The sequence below is a fragment of the Corella eumyota genome, chromosome 1 (genome assembly GCF_963082875.1).
Source record: "Corella eumyota chromosome 1, kaCorEumy4.1, whole genome shotgun sequence".
Taxonomy (NCBI): Eukaryota; Metazoa; Chordata; class Ascidiacea; order Phlebobranchia; family Corellidae; genus Corella; species Corella eumyota.
The window spans coordinates 12,103,900-12,125,346 of record NC_137490.1 but is presented as its reverse complement, the minus strand read 5'-3'; the positions used below and the strand labels follow the sequence as shown (position 1 = coordinate 12,125,346).

The 21,447-nt window shown below is 30.9% G+C and overlaps 1 protein-coding gene across 3 annotated transcripts; it reads right to left on the bottom strand.

Annotated features, from left to right (window-relative positions):
• Nucleotides 1–66: 66 nt before the first annotated feature.
• LOC145752837 (uncharacterized) lies at nt 67–20,861 on the bottom strand. Of its 3 annotated transcripts, XM_082569192.1 has the most exons (18): nt 20,663–20,861; nt 20,335–20,441; nt 20,031–20,110; nt 7,663–7,799; nt 7,261–7,386; nt 6,750–6,870; nt 6,340–6,489; nt 6,170–6,202; nt 5,772–5,849; nt 5,358–5,467; nt 4,993–5,205; nt 4,549–4,659; nt 1,513–4,319; nt 1,289–1,405; nt 1,036–1,131; nt 860–963; nt 570–735; nt 67–468 (listed from the first exon to the last, which is right to left on the bottom strand). In XM_082569192.1, exons 1-18 carry the CDS (start codon nt 20,747–20,749, stop codon nt 342–344), a joined length of 4,770 nt encoding a protein of 1,589 aa, XP_082425318.1. In that variant the 5' UTR covers nt 20,750–20,861; the 3' UTR covers nt 67–341. The 3 variants fall into 3 exon arrangements, with proteins under 3 accessions (XP_082425318.1, XP_082425326.1, XP_082425335.1); XM_082569200.1 differs by lacking the exon at nt 6,170–6,202; XM_082569209.1 differs by lacking the exons at nt 20,031–20,110; nt 20,335–20,441; nt 20,663–20,861 and adding an exon at nt 10,026–10,204.
• Between the last annotated feature and the right edge of the window lie 586 nt (nt 20,862–21,447).

Here is a 21,447-nt window from a genome sequence, read left to right as displayed (position 1 = left end):
AGCATTTCAGAAAGTTCATCACAGTAGAGACAATTTTGAAGCAGTAACTAAATAGCACACGCCACGCAGACTTGCTGGTTTTTATTTGGTAAAAATTACAAAACCCAGATTTACAAAGAAACCTGTCTTGAATAAGCACGACGATTTTGGCATTTTGCCAGAACGCTATTTTTATCAAAAGTTTAATAAAAGGTATATAATTTTAATATAAAAAAATAAAGCTCAAGTTGGAATTTTGGATTAGAAATGTGTCATTCTTCGGCACGTAATAAATTACACGTCATCCCATCTTTTTTTGGATTACAAACATTTCCATCATAATAACGATGATTTTAGTAATATCATAAGTTGGAGACGCTAGCACTTCTTTGATTTGAAAGTTTGTCAGAAGACTGGGGGGAAACATCGCTTTCCTCTGTAATGGACATCATCGGACGAGTAGGCGTCCGACTTCTAGTTCCATAACGCCTATGTTGTATATAAATTAGTTAATAAAGGGGGGAAAACTACTTAAACAACCTATTATGGCTTTAACCTCTTTATAACATTCTGAATGACACAAGACTTACCGTGCACTTGATGAAGGGTGTGAATGTTTTAATGATGCAAAACCTCCGGAACCGTTCAAAAGTTTGTGGTCGCTATGGTAACGATTATTTCTCCTTCCATGTCTTCCTGAATTCATTGCTGCTTTAATATCGCCAGGCGAAGCTATACTTACTGGCCTTGGAGTGTCTGCAAAATTAAGAAATAAAGAAATTTAAAAAAAAAATTAAAATTATTACTGTTTAATGTTTTTATTACAATTTAAGCAAGATAAAGTCCAAATTTCATTTGTCAACTAAATTAATTGACTTACCTCTTGGCTTATCTTTAAGGTCATCTCCGTCACTAAAACTTCTATTGAGTTGTTGATTTGAAAGAGCAAGTTTTTCAGTAGCGCTCATCGATGATCCACTTGATCTAAATAAACAATAAATTATAATATATTGTATAATGTCTTATTATTATTATCTAAAATCGAGTGGTATTTACCTTGAAAAACTTTGTAGTAGAAGAGCTTTAAAATCGTCACGTGAAGTTCCCCCTGACGTAATTCGACGTCTTCTATCGAGACTGGAAAGTGAATATCTAAAAATGACACATAAAATTATTCTAGTGCCTAATCTATTTTACATTATGCTTATAGTAGATGAACAATGATAACAGACCTAGCAATTTCCTTACTCCTATAGTTTAATTTATTTACATATATAAACGTGGGGCAAAAAACTTTTGTAGTATTTACCTTCCGTTTTTACGTCGTTCCAACGTTGAGACGGGGCTTAGTGCAGGTGATTCCCCTACACTGCCACTACTTGGACTGCTTATCGGACTGGTAGGTGTACGAGTGTTATTTCTTAACCTAAAAAATATATATTTTAATTCTTGGAAATAATAACGCTTTTTTAATCATGGGTTTTAATTTAACTTAAATAAACGCAAAAATAAAATGATAAGAGCCAATTTTACCTTTGTACAGAAGCTCGTAGCTCGCTTGACAGAATCGATTTTGATGCAGAAATTTCGGGTTTGGTTGTTTTTTGCACAACGGGAGACAACGGAATATTTTTAGAAACAATTTTAGGTTTAGATACAGGAACTGAATCTATGTCTGTTTCAAATTCATTGATTTCTGGTTCAGTATTCTTGTTGGGTAATACGTCATCAGAAGTGACGTCAGTTTTTGCAAAATCGATGCTCGTTGAGACTGGGGATTTTCGTTGTTCAGAAAGTGCCTGTGAAACTGGTGTTGATAAGTTACTAGGCGACGGTTGCTGACCATTTACTTCTGGTGTTTTAGCAATTGGTGTTGTAGGCTCGACCTCGGTTTTGTTATTACTCTCTGGGAAAGTAAAAATGGTATTTTCATTTCTTGGTTCTTTTTCTGGTTCCTTTTCCTTTTCTGGTATCGTTACAAGTTTCTCTTCCTTTGGTGAAACTTGATTAACAACGCTATCTTTTGGTAACTCTTTTAGATTTACAACTTCTTTCGTTTCTACTTCTACATTATTGTTTACAGGTGAAATTTGTTCCTTTGATTTTTTATTCTTGCTAATCGATTTTCCCATTTCCCTATCCGTGTCGTTAAACTGGCCGAAAAAGGCTGCTCTGGCGCTCGCATTCTTCACCGAAACTCGATCTTGTTTGTTTATCGCAGTTTGTTGTTGCTCGCCATTTTGTTTGTTCTCCTTCGCGGGAACAGAGGGTTTTGGTTTCGGCAATGGCTTTGGTTTAACAAGCGGCTTTGAGTTTTGATTTAACTGCTTAAGAGGTGCAGATTGATTGTTGGTTGAACCACGCGGCGAGGTTGGTAGATTTGTTGGTTTTTTACTTATTGCTGGTTTTACGGTGGTTGGAGTTTTTGGAGAGGGGATTTTGTCAGTAGGGACTGCTTTATTTTCTGGTGCTTTTGTGGTTATAGTTGCAGTAGGTAATGGCTTATATGTGGTTGATTTTGCACCAGGGGACCATGGCCGTGGTTGAAACATTACTGGTTTTACTTTTGGTGACACAGGGGTTGCAGGAGATACTGGAGCCGATGGTGTTTTATTTGGTAACTGGGGTTCTGGTGTTTTAGTACTGTTGGATAACAGTTTCTTTTCTGGTGTTGGTATAATAGTTGGTGACAATGGCTGTTTTTCCAATAACTTAGTTTTTATTGGCGACGTTGGTTGTTTATCTTGGGATTTAGTTAAATTGGTTGTTATGTTAGTTTTGGTTGGTAAATCCACTTTCTTGGGGGATGGTGGCTTTCGTTCTGGTGACCATTTTCTTTCTTGCAAAAGTTTATTCGGTGAAGTGTGGTTCGGTGATTGGTAACCATTTGTTATTATTTTAGTCGGAGTGACTTTATCTTGAGAAATGTTTGGCGAATTTTTCTGCTGCGACAGCTGTTCATTCAATTTAAGGTTTGAGTTATTTGAAATAGATGGAGATTTACTTTGATCTACACCAAGAGAAACATCCTGCTGTAAGTTGTCTGTGGGTGAATTTGATTTTGTGTAGGCATTCGGAGACAGCCGCAAAGGCGTCGATATTTGGTTGCCACCACTAACAGATAATGGTCTTCTGGGTGAAATATGGTGTTTAGTTGGTTCCATCATGGAGCCTGGTCGCTGTGTTGGTTTAGATATGGCTCTTTTGAACGAATCTGCTCGGGATGGTTTACGATATGGTTTGGTTGGTGAGTGATGGCTATTTTCAACCACTTTAATGCCATTTTTTATATTTAATGGTATTGTTGAAAGAGGTGGTTGATAAGATGGTTGTTGCGCTGAATTAACAACCGATGTTCGAGGCGATAGGATGGTTTTAACCACGCAACCATCACCGACGTCACGTGAATCATCCGAGAGTGGTTCCATATACACCAAATGATCTTTGTTACCATCGTTACGAGGTGAGCGAAGACTCGAGGCCCGACGTGGTGGAAAAGGTCTGCTGCTATTGGTTCCCTTTGGTTTTTGGGGTGACGTTTTACGTCGAGCTAATTTTTGATTTAATTCATTTTGAAAATTGTTTTGTGGATTGATTTTAGTCTGAGGTTGCTGTGGTTGTAATTGTATTTGTGATTGTTGTCCGAATGATTGCCTTGCACTTAATCGATTTTCATTTTTCGCAAAATCGTTTCCAAAAAATTGCTTTTTCGCCTCCACGGGCGTAGAAGAAAAAACGTCGGGAGTTGGTTCTGAGTAAAACGTTCCAGGCGAATTTGTATTTCTCACACTATCCAACCTTCTATCTACACCACTGTCCTTGTGCATAGACGTATAATACCCGTCCTGGTCTTGCGAGAAAACCGACGAATTTAACGAACGGGAGTCATCTCTCATCATTCCATCATTTCGACGTCGGTTACCCAGTATTAAAGGATCCATTGGCGATTCCATTTTGGACCCGAAATTCGGTTTTGTTTCCTCGTAGTTCGGGTTCATAAAGTTGTAAGCACCGGCCGGTGTACCGAACGTAAGTTGACAAGGTGTACCCATCTCGGACCTCGGAACGTACGATGACGCGTCGGTGACGTAGTTCAGATTGGCGCTGACGTCAGACGCAGGCGCGACGCTTGACTGGCTAAGAGATACAACTGAAGACATGATTGACTGATCCAATGTGCTAAGATGCGAGTTAATAGACAAGGTCGAGGTCGACAATGACATTATTTTCGTGTCAGCCAATGGCGAGCTCGTTGCTTGGTCACGTGACACATTCTTATACCCTTGGTCACGTGATCCAGTAATCTGATGATCTTGTGGCGACTTTTTATTCGTTAGAACCTAAATTAAAAAAGAACAATGCGATTATTGTACTAGTAGGATAACAAACGAGGTATTTAATTCACCAAGGGTTTAACAATGTACAAAGGTCATTAATCCAAGTCCACAAGCGCCCACTAACACACGTTTAACATTATATAATAACCCCATTGTACATTTATTCCAATATTTACATTTCGTCGCAAGGCTAACAAAATGATTGATAGGGAAAGATAACATTGATTGTTACCTGTTGTAAGGCGAGAGTGACGTTGTGATGTTGAAGCAAAATGTCTGACGTAGCCGAGTGACGTGTACTCTCCGTTCCGCTCCAGAAACCAGAAGACAACCTATCGTCCCCCTAACAAAAATATTTTAAAAATATTAAAACATGTTAGTTTAAATGAGTTTAATTAGTCTTGTCTTTATATTAACAGTTATTCGTATTTTGAGAGTTACTTTTAGAGTTGCCTAGCAAGCTATTCAAGTCTGGCGAATTACAGAAAAAAACAAGTACTTATAGAACTAATTGGCGCTTTCACTTAAATTTACCTTATTATAAATATATCATATGACAATTAAGTACTTCTGTTAATATGAAAATGTCAAAGTGTATTAATATAAAGTTCACGCAAAATTTAGGATAATTTAAAAATAATATAAAAAACTTTTTCGTATTAAAGTTTTTACTTACCAGGGAATTTTTCTCTCTCATAAAATCATTCTTATAACCGTTAATCACGTGATTCGTCGTCATCGCGGCACTGACGCGGGGTTGCGCATGCGCAAAGTTGTTGTTATGGACAACCTGCTGAATCGGCTGTGTCCTTGTGACGTCATTAGTGTCTTGAAGCGTGACTCGGGCGCCGCCTGATGGCGTGGTAGGAGCACTTTTTCCGGTAGGACTCTACAAAAAATAAGAAAGTTTAATTTTTTGTGTTTTCTTTAATTTAATTTTAATTTTTGGTAAGCTAACAACTTAACAAAAAAAAATCTTGAGATATATGTTAATTAAAATATACGAACTCATTTAATATTAAAAATAAAATAATATCTCACCGAATATCTGTATTTTAGTTTTCGTTTATTCGGGGTGGCTGGTAAAATTTTTACTTCTTCAGTTTGAATTTCCGCGTTCCGACTTTCCGCTCGAGGGGAACCAGAAAAATCTAAAATAAATTAAAAACTTTTTAATAAGCAACTTATTTCTTGAAATAAATATTAATTTTTACTAATTTAACTGTATTGTATAGATTTTTATTGTAGATAAACGAATTTAATTTGATAGTTAATTTATAATAAAATAACGGGTTTTATGTTTACTTTCTCACGATGCATTACATATTAAAACTAAATTGTGTTTAATGTTCACGTTAATATTATCTGAATTGTAAACAGCATTTTTTGCAAACGTGTGTGTTCATTATAAATTTCTGTAAAAGTTGTTTTAAATATGCAATAATATTTACTTACCGCTGAGCACAGACCCTTCTCCTAAAAATGAAGAATTTGAGTTCACATCAGAGTGAAGGCTGTTGGGTCGACTTATTCCTATATTTAAAAATAATGTAAAGTTTTGTTTTTCTATAAAATATCTACAAAATATTTTTTGTAATAAAAAAATAAAAAGATAAAATTTTATATGAACAACATATAAAAGCATGTGTTAGGCTTATAGCTATGCCAACATTTAAATATTACAGAATATTACATTAAAAGCAATGGATTTTCAAATATTTTCCCATGATAAATTATTACAATGTTTTCATGCACAGCAGTTTAGGTATAAATAATTCAATGACGTCATAATTAAAATAAGCACGTGACCACATTTAATGACGTCACCATAACATAAAGCGCGTAAGGTTTACCTGAAGGCCTTAACAAACGTATCCTTCGTGGGGCTTTAAAACAAATAAATAAATTTAAAAAAATAAAAAAATAAATTGAAAAAAATCAACAAAAAATAAAAACCTATTTAAAAATCGTGAAACATGAAAAAAAAATAACCAAAATAAGGGATTAAAATTAATTTTTTTACCTAGTTCTTGCGATATACATCCAGGCATTGCAGTTAAGGTTCGATGTCTTTCTCGGAACTTCTGTTGACTTTTTCTTCGGACTGAGCTGTTACTTGAACGTTGAGATCGACGAAGATTTGCTCGCCTTTCAAACTGAACACCTGAAGTATCTGAAAATAAAAAATTAAATTAAAAAAATGTACTTTTATTTTAATAAAATTTACATGTTTTATATTGCTTATTGTTAAAGTTTTTAAATGTTTTTTTTTTAAATCTGCTATAGCAAACTGGAAGGGTAAAAAAATAATAAAACATAATTTAAAAAATTAGACAGGATTATAAATGTAATTGGTGGAATAGTAAATCTATAATAAAAATCAAAATGATATTATTTTCTTTTTTTAAATGTAAATCAGACTGGTTCACTTACCGACTGTGACGACTTGAGCTTGGTGCTGGGAGCTATCTTGCTCCATCTTCTGGCGGGGTGTTGGGAGAATTTGTTGGGGATTGTAAAGTTCGTTTAATTCAGGTGAAGCAATAATGTTGGTCTTAAAAGTAAAAAAATAAAAGTAAATATTTCATCTGAAAAAAAAATTGCAACAATTATTTAAATACAAAATTTTTATTTGAAACGTTACAAAAATTTAAAACAAAATATTTTTTTTTCGCTAAGACGAAAACAAAGCTTTCTACTGAAGTGCTTCAAGGGCGGAGTTTTAACACAAAGCAAACATGTAAGTGGCTTTAAACAGCTACTGAGAAAACAGTTGTACTTGTTTAACAGTTAAAACATAAGTATATTATGTAAAGCTATCACATAGATGTAAAAAACAAGTATTTTATATACAAAATTAATGCATAATATATTAAAAATTAAAATATAGCCTCTTCAGTAACACAAACTTTTTCCTTATTGAAATATTATTTTATTTAATTACAGTAGATTTTGAAGAGGAAAACTTTCTAGAAGAAGAAGAATCTTGAAGAAGTATTTTCGGATCAAAAGATTTCGGTCTTGCAGATTTTGCATACGCTTTTGATCCTTGTAAAATTCCATTTAAATCCTATATAATAACAATTTTTATTTATTTGTTAAACTTGAAACTAAAACAACACCAAACTGTATTGTTATAGTAAATCTAATATATTATAAAATAACAAGAACCCTTTTTGTTAAAAAAGTAAATTAAATAATTATTAGAAAGGTAATCATATTCTACTACTTAATACCCCAATAGAGAAATGCACCAACTATTTGAACTAGAAAAACAGTAGTAATTTATCTTCAAAAGTTACCAAGTAGTAAAGTAAGGGCTTTTGACTATTTTTTAATTACATACCCCGCCTGCCATAGTATGTAAGTGGATGAGACATGGTGTTCTTGTATCTGTTGTAAACAAATCGTCTTCCACACTGTCGCATGAATGGTAGTGAAGATAAACCGGAATTTTTTGCTCAGTATCCAAATCGGATAAGGCTAAAAAAGTAAAAAAAACGATCAAAATTCAGTATTTAGTTTAAATGTCATGGTATCATTGGACAACATGTGTTCTGTTAAATAATTCGGAGCTTGCGAAATTTTTTGATCAATATTTAAACGAACGTTAATAAATAAGCATTGCGTAATACAATTTTGAAACAACAAATTTGAACCACAATGTTAAAGTGCTGACAGCATGACTTTCACCGCTTACATGTATTGACTCATTAACACAACTATTGATTTTCTTATTAATAAATGTGTATATTGTAACACATGAATCGATGTGAAATTTAACACATCACACTCAACATGGTAATTAGGTTTTATAAAAAGTCAACAAACTGCTAAGATAGGCATATTTACAAGGCTCTCAAAACGTTGTAAAGGTTGCAAAAAATTAATTTTGCAAATTGTGGTTATACCGGTAATTGCTTTATAATATATGGTGCTTACATTTACAAAAGCTAAGAGTACACCATTTTTAATTTAATTTTCAATTTAATATGTTGTTAAGATAAAAATGTATAAAGCCGTATATTAAATAAGTATATCAATTTTTAAGTGATAATTTTGGCAAAATCAACAAAGGAATATATGTTGATTATTGAATAGCTATTTGGCTTCCCAATCGATTATATCTCGATTTTAGCTAAATTGGGGTCACTAAAGGCCGATTTAAGGTCATAGTAAGGTTACAAAAATCTATAAAAGCTTTTTTTTTACTTTTAAGTAACTCAAGTTATAACTTGTATTCAAAATTGATTTTTTTATAAATCTAGGTTTTTAAATAATATTTAAACAAATGAGAATTTAATAGTAATCGTTTAGGTTTTATTGACTTAGAATCATTTTATAAAAATCAATATTAATTATTAAAGTTTCTAAATAAAATCATAATTACAAAGTAAAAATATAAATTAATTTTCAAGCATCATTTCTATACAAATGTTGTAAGCGTTTTACAATTTGCTTTAAAACAGAGAAAAAAGTTACAGTCAGTTACCACAGCGTTTTTAATTGGATAAATCCAAGCATAACTAACGACCAATGTTTTACATAGTTAAACCATAATTACCCCATTTACACTACCTAAGTTCGTCATAACAACGTGTACAAAAGTGACCGACCATTACCAATACGTACGAAAACATCAATTAAATACCAGGTGAAGCTAATTATTTTCTCTTATTTGAACGTTCCTTTGTCCTATGAATCAGCGTTAAATAAGGGCGTCTGTGACGAAACAATGGGCAAATAATGATGTCATTTATTTGCTTTTCACGCGCTTAACGAGAAAAATGGCGCGATTAACAAACGGAGACGGCCGACTGACAAATATAGGCGTTCCTAAATTTATTTTTTGGAATAGGGGATTTTAAAAAAAAAAAAAAAAATTATATTTTTCTTGGAATTATAAAATTTATTTTTGATTTTGGTAAACAAACACACCAATTAAATGACGTGTTATTTTTAAGACTGAAGAGTTATCGAATTTCAAACAATTAAACTTAATTATAAATATTGTGAAATTGTATCTTGTTGAACGTAAATATGATGTCACGTGTACGTCACAACCAACAAAATGTTCTAAAAATTTACCTATTTCACAAAAAAAAATTTACTGTGTATTAAATTAAGTATTTAAACTCTGTTTCCAAGGATATTTTTTAATAATAAAAATAAATTTAATTAATTTCAAATTTAATATCCGATAAAAAACAACGAGAATCGTATATTGCGATTAAACACTGAAATCGTCCACCTATAGCTGATATGCTGACATATTTACTTTTATAACGACATATTATTGTAAGAGCAAGGCAAATATACGCCCACGGTTATAAGCACTTGAAATTAAATAAAAATCAATCTATTTATGGCAGTTGTTATATATTTCCAATGGTCCAAAGTCGTTATATTTGTCTTAGAGGCGAACAAATCGCAAATACTACCTTATATGGAATTGTACTTGAATTAAATTTGTACAATGTATTTTAGCACATTGTAGGTGATTTATTACCATTATAAATTTATAATTAATTAAATGCAAACATTTATTTAATTTTAAAAAATTTAAAAACAAGAGTAGATTTTAATACCACCCAAATGCATTGTATATTTTGACTTGGTTTATTTTACAGTTATAAATGTCAAATAAGACCATTTTTTAATATTTAACTATAAAACACGTACAATAATATTTGAACTTATAAACAATACCTTTATAATAGTCACGTGGTTTCGAACCTTTTTTCCAACGTTTTGATGACGCACGATAGAACGAATCAGGTTTCGAGGAATTATTCCCCATATTTATTTTTGTTTTATTGTAACAAAATTTTAAAAAAATCCAGTTTCTATATTTATAAACTTATACTCTTCATAAAAATAAATTTGTGAGTTTTATTTAAAAACTTACTTTGATCTTACCTTTCTTAGTTAAACTAATATTATGCTAACACTGGACTTTCTAGTAGTCTAGAGTCTATATAAACGATACTTATTTAGGTTTAACTTTTAATTGAAGGAAACTTTTTTTTCATAATCAATCATATTAAGGTCCGTAAATTTTCTTTAGAAACTCTTTCTAATTTGATTTAAAGTCAATATTTACTTAATCCAGCACCGTCCAGTGCTTTCATATTCCGCTCTACATAAACTAACACCCAATTCGTTGCATCTATTGTGGCCTAATAATGGCCATTATGCGGCGTAATAACCTCGCATTGTAACGCTACAAGCGGCTGGATTTATCTAATCGCCTTTTCATAACAACAATGCTTATTTATGTGAAGAAATTTCGACCTGTTTATAGGCTTACAGCGGCAAAAACCGACTACGGGAATTCGTATAACGTTTACGGGATTAAGACCCGTGTGCTTTTTGCCATCGAGATTAAATACAATTCACATGCAACTCAACCCAGCGTGACGTCATCGGCCGGGTTATCAGACTGCTGAGTACCTAACAGGCAAGGTGGGAAAGAGGGTAAATATAATTTTCTTGCACTTTATGACTTCCCTTTATTTTAATAATTACCCGCGCCACGTGATATAAGTGTTAATATTAAGTAAACCTAATTATGCTAATCGAAAATGGAAAAGTCAACTTATTTTCGGGTTTTTCCAAAGCGGAATTACTTGAAAAATTTTCCACAAAGAACTAGTCTTTCTTAGTTCACAAAAAATTCCCATACTACTCTATTTTTAATCTTACCTAACATCTTTTATCTTTCTTTGTTTAAATTATTTATTAAATCCTTCTATCTTAACCATTGCTTTAATTAAAAACAAACAGCAAACCTGTTATATCAGACCACACGAGTATGTTCAAAACGTTAACCATTTCTTAACATTGGTCTCAAATACTCAGCATGCGAGCTCTTAAGCTAAAGTATATAACACACGTCATCGTCGTTTCGTAATTTATCTTTTCACTTATCAACCACCATTCACCCCACTTCACTTTTCCAGGGTTGCCAAATTTTTTTCACAAAATTTATATTAATCGATTTCGATGTTTAAAGTTAAGCAGTATTGGTTGTTAATGGTTAACAACGCAGATCAAATTCGTGGTATTCGATTTATCGAAAATGAAAAGTCGATTTCGAGTCCAAGTGTTTTCTAAAATTTCGCGCACTGGAAACCTGTTAAAATCGGAAAACACTTAAGTTAATGAGTGCACACAGTAGGCAAACTCAACAAACGCTGGATTTAAACAATCACCGGCGCCTAATACCGAAACAAGGTGGCCGGCAAAAAATTGAGCACCCCACGTAGTTTAAGAAGTAAATATCCCTTATCAAATAAGATATTAAATTAACATTTATCTACCAACTTGACCTGGTGTAAATACACAGAATTGAACTTTTGTTTAAATAGCACAGGTATATTAAACCGCACCAAACTTTATTCAATTAAAACCTGACGCCTATGCCCGTCTGTCCAAAATCAAGTTTAGCCTTCTCAGTTAAAAACAAGTTCTATTTTCCATTATATTACAACACGCTCGATTAAATTTCAATTATAACCATTAATAATATGCCTAATGGGTCTATTTATTAATTATGTAATAAGTAATATAAATATATTCGGGACATTTAATTTGTTCTCGCCGAAATTAACGCAATTCTTAGTTACGTGGCTAAATAGCAACTAAAGAAGTATATGTAAATTTTTTTTTGGTTCTCCATTTCTCAATAATATTTACTTTAAAAATAACTTTTAACTTTATTGTTTGCAGAGCTATGGCAAAATCGTTGTTTACTGACTTATACTAAGTGTTTTGCAAAATTTTAGGAACGTTTATTTTTGAACTTTCGAAATTGTATACTGAGAAATTTTAACTTTCGCTTCCCGCTAAACCAACTAAGTTTAGGCAATTTAAAACTAATGATGGATCAAACTTAAACCGATACATTATATCGATCCAACTTTTCTTTCAACTTTTCAACCCTATTATTTCCGCACCCCTTATTTCACAGAACTCCTGCTATTCCTATAAAGCAATAATCCGACAATTCAGTCCAATGCCGATCTCGTATTACTCTTACATAAAGCTAAAGCAACCCTAATGCTATTACCCGTGCCACATTTAAATAGCTATAAACTTATCCGGGTTTAAATTACTTCCATTTAGATTTTAAATCGTAACTGTATCTTATAGCCTGCGATTAAAATAAGACTGTAACGGAGATCGTCGACTCTATAAAATAAACTTGCGGTCTGAAATCAGACTGTTTTCTTATATATTTGCTGCTGACTCATGGTTACTACCAGACACTAGGACATGTCGTTTTTCTTCGAATGTTATTGTACAAGGTAAACACGGACATGTGTGACCAGGTTGAGTCTAATCCAAAAGCTTACCAGACACATAAAGCTAAGTCACGTGCGATTGTAAATCGACCTTACCGCAAAATAACAACTTTGCTGTGTTGACAAAACCCAGCTTAACTTGAAAAACAAGACTTTTGAAATTGAAAAAAAAGTCGCGCGAAATGTTTATATTTTGTTACGGAACTTTTTAGTAAAGCATTTAGACAAAAATAAACATTTTAAATATAACTATGGTATACGAATCGTAAATTTACCTTTAATGGCGAATATGTAAATTTAACTTAAAACTTTTGTTACAAAACATGAAATTTTAGGCGTACTTTACTTACGAACATTATCTGAATGCAAAGCTTTAAATCTATTGACGCCAAGTTAAACTTTAAAAAACCTCGCCCTACCGTTAAAGCTTTCTTATACATGTGTACTAGTGTGAAAAACTAACAATAGCTAGGACCCTAATATACCCTTCGACGTTGTACATTAACCAAACTGCTCTGACGCAATATTAAAAAGCAAACACAAAAAGAACAACGCGAAACTGACAAAGGCCGATCGGATGGTTATTGCGTCCCTCAATACAACATACAATTTACTCTACGTATAAATATATATATATAATGACAAGGGATGTATTATAACGTGTATATAGATACCAGATTGCTGATTACGGGATTGGTTAATTATTAAATTGTTGACATCTTTGTTTCGGAGTGGGATTATGTGAACGTGCTATAGAAATTTTGTCGAAAACAATTTGTCATTTTAATATGCGCCTAGGACGATCGTAATCTAGCGATAACATTTTTAAAAACAACTATTTAAAGTGTGTACTGTGTAAGCGCGGCAATACAGTTCATATGAAAAATTTTAAGAAAGCAAATATTACCCAACTTGTTAATTATTAAATTTTAATGAGAAACGATCGAGATATAATATAGCCTTTTAAATTTTGCTAAAAAACTTGTTTGCTAAATAAACAATATATAGCTTATAATTAATAGAATATAGTTCCTGTACAAAACGCTTAGCTGTCCTTTAGTTAAACTTTATCAACTCTAATGAATTAAATCTGACTATGACAATATATGAGTTTTATAATAAATAGATCCCTAAAATTATTTTTTATTTAAGATAGGTTTTTTATTTCGCGTGATTCATTAACCTCACGCCCTATCATTTAAATAAACAGTTGCCTAACGTATAGTCTACTGAAATACGCGAACCAATAAAATATTTATAGCAATGTCATATATCTTTCCCCACTTGTTATTTCAACTGTGACGTGTACCTTTCACAAGCTACAACCACCGCAACGAAATCCGATAATAATTTATCTTAATCTGGCGCACCATATGACAATCCTTATTTAATTGAATGGGATCAATTTTTTAATAGAGCGCGAGAGATTTTGATCGATTGATGTAGTCTCATTAGCGCCCACGAGCGGTTGGGAAATATTGGCAATATGAAAAATATGTTGCGCTAGTGAGTTCTAAAATATTTCAGTTTTACATGTTTAGTTACAACTTGATTAACTTTTTACTTTTTTAAATTTCACAACACCCAAATTTTTTAAACAATACATGTTCTTTTTACTATATGTATTTGTAATACATACTTCCACCACAAACTTTTAAAAATTATACAAACTAAAAAAAGAATATATAAAAAACAGCCTACTATGCAGATTTACTTAAATAAAAAAAATCTTTATTTAAATCCCATACTAATTCTTTACGTTCCAACAAGAAGATTAATTTTAATCCAATTTACATCTAAGCAATAAAGTGACTTATGCTCACCAATTATTATGAAGTGTGAATAAGCTGTAATTATCGATTATAAAAACAGGCAATTACAATTTGTAAGAGGTATCTATAAATTTTTTTAACAAACAAAGTACAAAAACATAATAATTACTGTAATTAAACAGTGATAATGCTTTAAATCTTGATCATTTTGAATAGTTAAAAAAGGACTTTTACTTTCATTACTCACAAAAATTAGGTTCATGCAAAACTCTAGGCTAGGTTAATCGTAAAATGCACTTGTATTTAATATAACGACGACATACGGAGCGTAACGATAATTTGTTGTTTGATTATTGTAGATAAGGGATGGGTTAAACGAGGTTAGGTGATCCAAGTCATATTCGCTCGTCAACCTTTCCCTAATTCCTGCTATATTATATTCGTAGTAATCGAAGCGGAAACCTTCGTAGGAGCATTTTCAACAAATAGTGAATATTTAATGAACTGGTGACGTAAATTGGGTTAAATTTATGACTTTAAATATAATTAGTATTGGGCGTAGTGAATATTAATATTTTGTCGTCCATAACTCAGTTTTTAAAATTAAAATTTCTTTGAGAATTTAGCAACTTTTTCGATTTTAAATCAATGTCAAATATATTTCTGTGAGTTTATTAACTAACCAACTATACATAAATCACGGCGGAGCTAATTGTTTGAGTTTCATAACTGCAAACACTTGTGTCTGTAAGGGGGTATGTTACACACACGAATAAAGTTAATTATTTATCGAGTCGTCCAACGAAAACCTTTCCCGCCAAAAATCAAACGACCACAAACACCTGCCAGGTAAAATTGACTACAGACAAAACAAATAGTGGTGCTTATGACACAGTGGTCCTACGATGACGCAATAGTTACCGAAATGTGACGTCATTATAGCTAAAAGTTTGAAGGGTCATCGAATTGAAACGAGGGGCGCGCTGTTTGTTTCGAAAAGCGAGAGGTTTAAACGAGGTTTGTAAAAGAGGTTAAAATCGCTTAAAACACTGCTTTATTCTATATACGGTTTATATGCGGCTTAGGGCTTAGTTTGTGTTCTGTATAAACATAGAATAGGGCGTAGTTAAAACGCCTTTCTTGGGCGCCGGACAATTTCCAAGTACTTAAAGTGAAATTAATTGTAGGTTACATAACAAGAGTAAAAAACATGCCAATACCAGACCATATAACTAACTACATTAAACCTACTAAAAAAATAATAAAGCAAGAAATTTTAATAAAAGGTTTAATTTTTCGTAAATTACCATATATATAACCATTAATGCAAAATGCTGTAGTAAATATACCGAAGTGTTAAAAAAAATACAATGCAATTTTTTTAGGCATTATAGATTGATGTGTAAAAATAACAAGAATGTGAAGTTAATTCTTTAAATCCATTTAAGATTTTGGGTCCACGGGGAATAATAGGACATCGATTTTTACGCTCGAAATCTCGCAAATGACCACCGTACTTACAGTCCATGCTTTATTTTTCACAGAATTCGATTTTAAAACGAAAAAAAAGTATGGCCTACCACATTTACTTTTACATTTCAATGCACAAATACATATTTTAGTTTGGTATTAAAGGGCACAAATACTATTTTTCAAATAATTGTAACGAATTTTTTGCAATCTGATAACTGGTTTTGCTTTTTTAAATAAATTGTTTTATAGTTCAAATGTATTTAAAAAAACAACAAAATTATAGGCCAAATCAATAAAGGCACTGGTATGTAAAATGTAAGCAAACACAACTAATGGTTTAAAAATGATATATTTTTATATGTCTAAAGTGTAATCAGTTAAATTTACAACAAAACTCACATATAAAAAGAGAATCGGAAAAAAAGTTGCTACATTTATGAGATAAATATTTACAGCCAGACTATACTACACGCTCGAGTAAACGTTCACAAAGTTTTATAAAGGTGCCTTCGTGTTATAAAATTAGTAACGAAAAAATGTCTAACTTTCGACAATGTAAATTATATGTAAAAAGCTAAAAACACGTGAGAACGACAATTCGAAATGCTATTAATAAAAACTTGACGGTAAATAAAATGTAGTTTGGTATAGAAGTGTATATAGCTTTTTGTTATTATTCTAAGTGCTAAGTTTAAAAATAAATATTTTGTTAAAACCCAGGTTAGTTTTAATATTTTTTAAACCTAATTGGATAAACACCAAAAAATAGTAATTCAAACTCCCAATGACGTAATTTTTTTTAAATGTACCAAAAACAAAATTTTGAAAAATCAACATTTACAAAAGCTAGTATTACAACATTCGTTAAATAATAAACAAGTTAAAGACAAAAAAACATTTTTTTAACAATTTTTCCATTTATAACACAACCACATGGCGATCGCTTAATCAAATTAAGTCGCTTCGTTTAATCGAATTTCCTGCGAACCCATTGAAAAACTCGTTCGAATCGAGTAACACTGTCCTTTGTTTTGTCACAATTAAAAGTTCTCGCACACAATACACACTCGCACATGTTTATTACGTCACAAAGAAAAGACAATGGTGAGACGTGAAGTCGGTTTATTTCGGGTAAAAGGCAACGCGCGTGGTTTTACGTTATTGCAACATTACTGGCTCAACAAATGTATATTACAATAACCTACATTTTGTTGTTGTTAGTTTTCCCATTTATTTATCCTCGATTTAGGAAGGTCGACTTCATGGACTAAACATAGGGTAACATCAGTTACCCTGACCCAATCTTGAGTAACTCAGGCTTGGACCTTACCCTAACCCAATCTCGAGTAAACATAGAATAAAATATGCTTAGTCTTAAATTAAATTTAACAGCTTGGAATATTAATATAGTGTACAGTAAGATGAACCTCGTATTTAGTTTTGGTCGTTAAACTTGGTTTCTAATCATGTATATTAAAGTATGAGTAAATATATATATATACATATATGTATTCGTGCGTGGATTAAAACGTGGCCAATAACAAATTTAACTAATTGTAGAAATTTAAACCAATTCTTAAGCCTATAATTTACATTAGTTAAACCGTTTAAAAAATTTAGTAAAATCCATTAGAATAAAAAGCGATCACACATTCCATTACTTTACTACCCTTACGTTACTATTCAAGATCTCAATTTGCCGTAAATAAAACCCGGCAAAAAACAATGCAACGAATTTCGCAAACGAATTTTTCGAATTCCATTTCGCAATGAGACAAAACTAAATCTACGTGTCCGGTTTAACTGATCCGATTGCACAACAAGCAATAAGTGACGTCATAAAACCAATTATTAAAGACGTGCCTATTAAAAGTTATCAATTTTTGCCAAAATCCAATATTTAAAAATTGCGATTTAATTTTAAAAAAATGGTCATTTTCCCACGGTGGACAATTTCTGTGACGTCACGACAAGAAAGGTCGGGGTAATAAATAGCAACTATCGGGAAGCAATTCCGAATTAAACGATTTCCTTATAAGCTTAACGTAATTTTAGGGAGTAAAAAATATTTGCCGAATTCTTGATTTTCAACACGCAAACACGCGCGCGGTTTTGTTCAAAGATAACAAGGCCAAAAAAATCTTGTCTTAAAAGGAAATTCTATTTTTTTATAACTTAAACTGATACATTATATTATAAATACAAAGCTAGCAGCAAAATTTGATATTATAATGTTCGTTTAATATAGGATAAGATATAGTTTTTCTAAGATTTTGTGACTTTTGGTTGAATTAATATATATACTTTGTTTTGCTTTGTGATTTTAATATAAACTTTTTTTGCTTATTAACCCAATATTTTTTTTAAAATAACAGCATTTAACTTTACATTTTAATATACTAAAAGCAAATTTTTTATTTCAAAGCGTTAATCAATCAATATATTTGAAAGTATTAAACCATTACTTAATGCGGTTTTAACGTTAATATCAAATGTCAGAAGTTATTGAATTTTATCAGCTACGCGCGCGTTATATTATCAATACATTTCCCATGCTGATTCCATTGTTATATAATTCCCATAAGGTTATAATAACATCCCTTTGTTTTATAATGCGTTAAGTTCAATGCGAGGTCTCGAGATATATAACGCATCATGGGGAAAAGCAGGTATATAACAACGTAATGTAAATACTGCATTTTTTAAATAGTTGTGTATATAAACATATATATAGGCTATTTGAGATGACAGCCTTTTTTAAATTTCAAGCTTTACTTATTTTAAAGATAAATGGAAAACTGTAAGAATTTCAATAACCACTTCGCAACCACACCCTTTCTCAAGCAATTTACTACGATAAGTTGTGATATTTTCCAGGCTTTGGTAATCAATTAAAAAAAAGAAACAAACTACAAAAATAAACTTATCAGGAATCAATTAAACTACTTAAAACCAACAAAATTAAACTACTTAAAACCAACAAAAGTTAGCCAAAAATACAATGAAATTGAACTCCAATTTTGCTGATGAATTTGATACAAATGCTTGATCATCAAATAAGGAAAAACACATCATTTATTTTTATGTATGTAATCTACATTCCCTGTGTTTGAATTGTTTAATTACAAAATAAAGACAATAGTTATGTAACGACTATTGTGTTTATACCATCAAGCATTGTAAAACAACCCAATGTTGTTTAATTTTAGTTGAAACAAAATGATGTGTTTGAAAGTTACATAGGTTTTGTGTAAAGAATTTGCTAAGAAAAAATACAAATATTATTTTTAGTGATAAATCCAAAAAATTGTAAAAGAGTATTGTTTTTGTTAGAAAGATTCTTGAATTATAATTGACCCCAATTAGTTGACAAAAAATAATTAAAAAAAACAGGTTTCAGCAATTATAAGATCATAATTGTTTGTAAAAATAAAAATAAATCATGCAGACCTAAATATTTTACTACAACATAATTAGAAGCTAATCCCAATTTTTTGGTGCCAATAACATACTACATAGCTTTAGGCTAAACTGTTTTTAAACTACAAACATTTGTTTTTAAACAGGTAAACTCTGTGGGCTGCCAGTTTTTTTTGAAGTGTTGCATTTTTAAACCTGGCTCAGCAAAATTGTTTAATTATAAGTCGACTTTTTAAAAAATAATCAATTAAACTGTTTAATAAAATTTTTCCTAAGTACTCAAAAACTGGAGAACTTATTATCAAAAATAAAGCTGACTTTCCAAAAATATTATAATATTATCATTGTACAATTTAAGCAAATAATAAAATTTATCTTTACTACTATATTGTGCAATATCATATCAAAGGACACTTTTACAACTCACTTTGTTTGCTTTAAGTTTGAAAAAAAAAGCTGAAGACACATGTTTAATATTTATCAAACATTTGCTTTCGATATATCAAATTTAAATAGGCTGTTGCACATCCTATTGCTTAATCATTAAAGGTTTTAACATTAAAGTTATTTTTATGCTGTTGCCCAAATCAAATAATATTTTCAAAATATAACATACATCCGAATATTATTTGCTACATTTTTTGACCCAAAATATTCATAATTTGTGCTGTGTAAAGTTTTGATATAAGTTGGTATTCAATATAAAAAATTATAAATCAAAAATGTATAAATCATAAACTCACGAATTTGAACTTCTTTTGGATTGAGATTATTAGTGGTTTCAAATAATTTATTCAACCTTTCATTCACCCTTTCACACCTCCTAAAAACAACAATTTAGCAATTAAAGAAAGGGTTGTATTAATTTAAGTTTGCAAATATAATGTGTACACCTACATATATCAGTAAATATTAACTAAAGAGATATACCCATTACTTTCTAAAGCAATTTAAAATATTTTTATGGTGGTAATATAACCATTGATAAACTGACTGTTAAATTTGAATGCCTTACATTAAAACAAGTTTAAAAACATTTCGTAAAACCTGAAAGTTATTGTAAATTCATCTTCTATTTCCTTGAATATATCTTCAGCATGTACAGTTAATGAGGACAACTGCCTTAAAGCTTTAACCAAAGCATGGTTAACCACCTTATTTAGACAATAATACAAGTTACTTTTTTAAGTATTTTATCCAATTGTTAAAAGGAAATAAATAACTTTATTTGCAATTTTAATGTTTTTAAAAAATTTTTAAATTAAATTATTTAAACTAAATTAGCATGTTCAAAAATTTTTTAGTCCAAAAAGTCAACAAAAAAGGTGATATTTTTAAAATGGTTATTTTTAAAGAATTTTTAATTGTTAATTACTTCTTCATGGTCTTCGAATATGCTATTATCGCCACTTTCATGTCTTCGAATTTGTCCAGGTTGTATAACTCTTTTAACAAAAGGCATAATTCCAATATTTTAATCCACAATTTAACTTGATAGATTTAATTGGGTGTAAATTAATTGCAAGTACAGCTGTTTAACTTACATTGCTATTAAAACTTTATTTCTATTTTAAAAAATACTACTATAAAAATTTTTTTTCATGTTAAATAGCTATATTGTTTGCAGATTTGGTAAATATAATAATACTTTGCAGCATATTTACATAACCTTTACTCTTTTTTTCTCTTAAATAAGTTGAGTATACTACTTTATACGATTTATATCATGAATGCTTTAAAACAATTAATCAATAATCCAATATTGATAACTAATTGTTATTCGAGAACAAAGCAGAATGTCAACTCCATAGACGATAGCTTTTTAAAATTAAGATAATCTTCGTTAAAAAAATGTAGTTCATCAATTACTACGACTTTAGCTAATATGTATGTTTTTTCGGTCTACTAATTCAATTTTAAAGCATTTTATAAAACATAAGCCTTTAAAAAATAAATGATAAAATCGCTTTTTATGGAACTACTACCTGGCTAAAAAAGTCAATTTTTTTTAAACACTAATATTTAATAAATGGCTCCAGCCTAAGCTTTAAACTTGTAAACAACCTAATTCTGTAAACTTTCTATGTACAAAACACGATACATAGGAAATGTTGACTTTACTTTGTTGGAAATGAACCATGAAGACTTCGCTGACTGTGA

What these genes read in the sequence shown, in the direction of transcription:
- LOC145752837 (XM_082569192.1), bottom strand. Translation starts at nt 20,749, where the DNA reads ATGCCTTTTGTTAAAAGAGTTATACAACCTGGACAAATTCGAAGACAT. An exon ending in TGAGAGAGAAAAATTCCCTG is followed by an intron (nt 4,660 to 4,992) that starts GTAAGTAAAAAC and finishes TATTTTTGTTAG; the next exon opens with GGGGACGATAGGTTGTCTTC. An exon ending in TCACTCTCGCCTTACAACAG is followed by an intron (nt 4,320 to 4,548) that starts GTAACAATCAAT and finishes TTTTTAATTTAG; the next exon opens with GTTCTAACGAATAAAAAGTC.